This window comes from Crocodylus porosus, unplaced genomic scaffold, assembly GCF_001723895.1.
Source record: "Crocodylus porosus isolate Cpor-Errol unplaced genomic scaffold, CroPor_comp1, whole genome shotgun sequence".
Classification (NCBI taxonomy): domain Eukaryota; kingdom Metazoa; phylum Chordata; order Crocodylia; family Crocodylidae; genus Crocodylus; species Crocodylus porosus.
Genome location: NW_017728906.1, coordinates 173,920,356 through 173,926,352, shown reverse-complemented (window position 1 = coordinate 173,926,352; position 5,997 = coordinate 173,920,356). Strand labels below are relative to the sequence as shown.

Here is a 5,997-nt window from a genome sequence, read left to right as displayed (position 1 = left end):
GCGAAGGACACAAAGGGCAAGAAGAAGGGTTTCTACAAGTATGTCCTCAACAAGAGGAAGATCAGGGAAAGTGTGGGTCCCTTAATGAATGGGGAGGCAACCTAGTGACAGATGATGCAGAAAAGGCTAAAGTACTCAATGTCTTTTTTTTACCATAGTCTTCACAGTCAAGGTCAGCTACCAACTACTACACCTGGCAATAGAATTTGCTAAGGAGGTGAGCAGCTGACAGTGGCAGAAGAACAGGTTAGGGACTATTTAGAAAAGCTGGACATGTACAAATCCATGGAGCCAGACACAGTGCACCTGAGGCTGCTGGGGGGAGTTGACCAATGTGATTGCAGAGCCACTGGATTATCTGTGAAAACTTGTGGCGATCAGGAAAGGTCCCAGATGATTGGAAAAGGGAAAGTATAGTTCCCATCTTTAAACAAGGGAAGAAGGAGGATCGATCTGGGGAACTACAGCCTCAGCCCCTGGAAAAATCATGGTACAGGTCCTCAAGGACTCCATTTCTAAGCACTTGGTGAAGAAGGTGATTAGGAACAGTCGGCATGGATTCACCAAGGGCCAGTTATGGTTGAACAACCTGTTTGCCTTCTCTGAGATGACTGGCTCTGTGGATGCAGGGAAAGCAGTGGATGTGATATACCCTGACTCTCACAAGGCTTTTGATAGGGTCTCCCGCAACATTCTCACAAGCAAGCTAAGGAAATATGGGTTGGATGCATGGACTGTAATGTGGATATAAAACTGGCTGGATTGTTGGGTTCAGAGGGTAGTAGTGAATGGCTTGATGTCTAGTTGGCAGCCAGTCTCAAGTGGGGTGCCCTGGAGCAGAGGACCAGTCATTAGGCTGGTTTTGTACAATATCTTCATCAGTTTAGATGGGGTTTGCAGATGACACCAAGCTGACGGTAGGGCTAGGACTCAGAGAGACATGGACGTATTGGAGGATTGGGCCAAAAGAAATCTCATGAGGTTCAATAAGGATAAGTACAAATTCCTAAACTTAGGATGGAACAGTATCATGCAATGATACAGGCTGAGGATCAACTGGCTGGGCAGCAGGTCTGCAGAAAAGGACCTGGGGGTTACAGTGGATAATAAGCTGAATATGAATAAACAGTTGTGTAGAAGGCTAAGAGCATACTGGGTTGCATGAGTAAGAGTGTTACCAACAGATTGAGGGAAGTGATTATTCCCCTTTACTCAGCACTGGTGAGGCCACATCTGGAGTACCATGTCCAGTCCCCCCCCTCTCCCCCATCCACTCCAGAAAGGATTTAGACAAATTGGAGAGAGTCCAGGGGAGTGTGATGAACATTGTTAGAGGACTGGGGAACATGACTTTTGAGAAGAGGCTGAGGGAACTAGATTTATTTAATCTGGAAAAGAGAAGACTCAGGGGGGATTTAATAATAGCAGCTGCCTGAAGGGTGGTTACAAAGAGAATGGAATTAAACTGTCCTCACTGGCAGCTGATAACACAACAGAAAGCAATGGTCTCAAGTTATAGCATGGGAAGCTTACACTAGATTTTAGGAAGAACTTTCTCACTGGGAGGGTAGTAAAGCACAAGACCAGGCTACCCAGAGAGGTTGTGAAATCTCTATCCTTAGAAGTTTTTAAGATCCAGGTAAAGATCTGGGATGATATAGTTGGGGATGTTCCTGCTTTGAGCGGGTAGTTGGACTTGTGAGGTTCCTTCCAACCCTAATTTTCTACAATTCCTTTGTGGAGTCAAAAGCCATTTGGAAAATAAACTAAATAGGGCTATGTCCTTGATTTTAGGTTATATCTATTTGTTTTTCTTTTCAGTATAAAAATGCACTAAGGCAGGATTCATGTTGTTTGAAGTAACCTAGAGATGCTTACAATCTCTTATTTTCATTTGTGGGCATGCACAATTGCGTCTTCCCTTCAGTGCGTCTGTTTGCTCCCTATCTATAAACACACTAATAATATTTAAGAAGTAAAGCTATAGGATTGCATGAAGCCTGCTTTTGAAAATGCAGAAGGTCCAGAAGCATAGTTGGGCACTTGAGCACCATGGGACAGCCTCAGTGGCTGCTTTGCCAGAGCTGTGGCAGGCAGGCCTCTAGCATGGCTGCTGCTGTTGTTGTTCCCCCTTATTATTCTTCTGAGTAGGCCTGAAACCCATGCTCGAAAGGAGACCTCTGTGCTTTGATAGGTCCTCCATTCTGTGGATGCAGGGACTTCAGCTTCTCTAGGGAAAATCTGCTGATTTTGCCAAGCATTGCAAGTTCTATAGAGAGTACCCAGAGTGGTGCAGAGTGATGTCAGTGGAGACCCTACAAAGTTTTGCCAACATAACTGTGTCCATTAGGGGTATGAAAAATCATCTTCTGTTAGGATATATTGCATCCTCCCTGGAGGACCATGGCCATATGGCTCCATAGTGTAGACAAGACCTAAGAGCAGGCAGGGAGCACACACAATCCCCCCATGACCTATTGAAACTCCCTCGGATCATTTAAATAGCTCTTTTGTGTATTATAGCTTCTAATTTCAAGCAGACCTCACTGAGTTTTAAATCAGCTGCTTTTGTAAAACATACCTTACAAAAAGGATTGACCTGTGTACCTTTCCTTATCTCTGTACTTTCTTCCAGAAGAAATTGGGCAGTGTTTTGAAACTTCTTAAACATGTGCTCTCAGATGAGTGTTTTTAAGTGGTTTTGGAATTTTACTTTTTATTTTGGATTTGGTAGATTTAAAACCAATTTCTTGGAAGTGCAGGATTTGTGTATACTTTTTTCTCAGTCATTTTCATATCTTTTGTTCATCATTCAATCAACAGCAGCCAAAGGAACAATGGGCTTGTATCACTGCATATAGTGGTGATGGTTTTGATGCATGAATTGGAGGTGGTAGAATTTCCTTGGAGTATTCCTAGTGCTGGGAGAGCAGAAAACATGGACTTTTGTGTCTGAATCTGTAATTCTTCACTTTCCTTCAGGTTGAAGAAGTCATGGCTTTTCTGGATCACAGTGGAAGTGAAGAAGAATTTGATCCAAGCTCCCTTCCAGATCCTGATAAATGCAGGGACTCAGACCAAGAGGAAGATTGTGATATTAAAGACAGCTCTGGGTATGTTTTTGGACTTGAAAAAATTGTTCTTTGCTATTTTCCATATTTTCTCTTCTTCCTGGAAAGAAAAAAGACCGTCTATAGTTAAGACTCCTAGCTCAGTTTTCATATTTCTAATTTTGCCATAAGTAATCTTGCACAAACACTTGGCGAGATTGCTACTTTTCAAAGACTGCTTTGTTTAGATATTCCAACAGAGCAAATTTGAAAAGGTCTTCAGCACTCCCGGGAATTCTTACTTAACAATTCTTTTGCCAAGTGGTTCTGACTAGAAATTAGCTCTCAGTTTAGCTTAGAACAATAATCCTTTTTTATATAGCTCTGTTAGAATTTAGAATTTAAATGAACATTGAAGGGAATCCCAGTGAAAATATTCAAACACAAAATTCTGTGAATTCCCTGAAGTCCCACCTGAAGTTCAGATGTAAATTTCTGTACAGTCATTTACAGGTTTTGAATATGTAAACGAATTTGGGAACCGCCTTGTGGGCACTGAGTAGAAGCACATATGTTTTAGAATTGTAATTGTAGATTTAAAAAAAATTATTAATTTAAAATAGTACCCTTAAATATTTTTTCAATATTTGTATATTGAGAGAATGTTACAGTGGGGAGGAAGGATGGGAGGAGGAGGAAGATCCACTGTGACCAGATCAGTTTACTGGATTTCTTCAATGAACTGGAGCTGCATTTCCCAAATTGTGACGCTTGCCCTCCCCTGCAGAGGTGGGGTGGAGGGTGTGCTGCAAAAAGTTCCTGAGGGAGCATGTGCGAGTCACAGCCACATGTCCCCTTCCCCCCACCCCCAAATTCTTCCTCTCCTGCCAAACTTAATAGCAATGCAGAGAAAACAGTGATTGGGGCTGATTCTCTTTGCCACTGATTTCTCTCCTTGCTGCCAAGTTTCTGCAGCAGCAGCTGGTGGTAGGGAAGTGGTGGCAGCAACTGAAGTAGGAGGGTGCAGGAGTGCCAGACCCTGCTATGATGGCCCATAAAACTTGGGGAAATGCTACGCTATAGGAGCCAAAAGAACCTTTCCATGTTAAATTCACTGGAGTTTTGTCACTGACTTAAAAGCAGGCAGGATTTCACCTCCTATGTCTTTGACAAACAGAGGTGGCTTTTTGTGTTATCAGCTCTGACGCATCTTGAAATCATGGCACCAGCACTTAATGTTTTTAGCAGGAATATAGATGTTTATTTTGTTCTCGTTGACTCAACAGGAACTTCTAGTTGTCAGATACACAAGCATCTTTTGCCTCAGTCCAAAGAACCTAAAGTTTCTTTGGGTAGTTTGTCACTAACCCTGATGTAGCTGCAAAGTGGGTGGGATGAGTGACACTGTGGTGAGGCGGCAGAGATCATGCCTCTTGGTACCCAGGAAGTTGTTGACTATGACTTCCCTGTCCTTACTCGCCTGCAAGTTAATCAAGCAAGCAAGCCAGGAGGAACAAAGGCATGCCGTTTCCTTAGCTGCCATAAATTAACCTTTCCCAGTGAAAGGAGGAAACGAAAGAATAATTTTGACTCTCAATCGCAAGTCTGAATCATAATTCCATACTGAGCTTCTTCTACTCAATAGAAGGACTCCATCTAGCATTCTAAGAATATGCAGAAATGTCAAGGAAACCACAAAAAATACTATTACTGTTTAACAAAGCTCCTTCAGTACATCTTTTCTAGTAGCTTGGGTCAGCGCATTAAAGCCTAGCTGAGGGAAAGGGAATAATTTTATAATGTATTTTGCACATAACAGGGAAGTTTAGATAAATATGATGGAGCATTGATCTTAACCTTCTGTGGAAGGTTATCTATTGTGGGACGTTGATATTGTTTTACCTGTGGGATTGTGGGAGGCAGATCTTGCGGTGGATGAGACGCAGTGTTTTACCACTGGAAGACTTGTAGAGATCTGTTTGATTTCTTGGAGCCATTATGAAATGTTTTTTCAAATGCTAGCAGTTGGATGTGGTCCAATAAAAGGGATAACTGAGGTTTTTCAGCTAGAGGTAAGATTTTTGAGGACCTTGGTGCAAGAAAAAATTCTCAAATTAATCTGTCAAGGACTGTAGTAGTCCACGCTACTGGGATGCAGTGACATTGAGACCAAGTTTGGAGGACTTAAATTTGGAGATACACCTATACATTGGTCCCATATTGGATCGGCACCAGTATAAGAAAAATGGACTGTATTGGCAGTCAGCTTTGTTGGGCTGATGCAGCTGATAATGTCACCAATAGATGCCCCGAGCATGCGCACAACCACAGTGCAGCGCGCAGGTGGCCAGGAGTGCAGCCTGGCAGTGTGGAGAGCAGCTGGGTCTGGCTGGTAAGCCTGTTGTGAGGCAATGAGGGGGGCAGATTCAGGCCCCCCACAATGAGGGAGGGAGTGGGGCAGGGGCAGGTGTTGCACAGCTGGGGCAGGGCATGGGGTATAGCTATGAGCAATTTGTCCAGGGGACATGGGGGGAAGGGGCCAGATCCCCTTGCTGTGTGCACCCCAGGAGGGCATGATGGGGGTGTCCCTTCTGGATCTGCGCATGGGGCAGTGTGGGCTGCTGCTGTGGGCTGAGGCCAGGGCTGCACTGAGCTCTTCCTGGCGGAGGACTGGGCTGGGGCTGTGTGGGCCAGGTGGCAGCAGTGCTAGAAGGGGGCTGTGGCAAATTTTGGGGTGGCCGCAGCCCCCCTCCCCCTTTACCCCTCTCGCAGCACCACTGCTGCCTGCCCTGAGCGCAGCCCCAGCCCAACCCCTGTCAGGAAGAGCTCAGTGCCACCGTGGCCTCAGCCTGTGGCAGCAGCCTGCCACACCCTGCACAGATCTGGGGGTACATGTCCCCATGCCCTCCTGGGATGCATGCAGTGGTGGGAGCTGCTGCCGCCCCCC

The 5,997-nt window shown here is 44.9% G+C and overlaps 1 protein-coding gene across 2 annotated transcripts in view; it reads left to right on the top strand.

The window, feature by feature from the left end:
* The first annotated feature begins 2,943 nt into the window (after window positions 1-2,943).
* Window positions 2,944-5,997, top strand: part of LOC109306694 (probable ATP-dependent RNA helicase DDX10) — a 27,769-nt gene continuing 24,715 nt past the window's right edge. Inside the window, exon 1 of one of the 2 annotated variants that reach the window (XR_002100079.1) lies at window positions 2,944-3,113. Coding sequence is in view for 1 of the 2 variants with exons in the window: in XM_019530225.1 (XP_019385770.1) it covers window positions 2,995-3,113 (119 nt within the window). In the remaining variant the exon portion in view is untranslated. The remainder of the gene's footprint in view (window positions 3,114-5,997) is intronic. The other variant, XM_019530225.1, reaches the window with a different exon arrangement.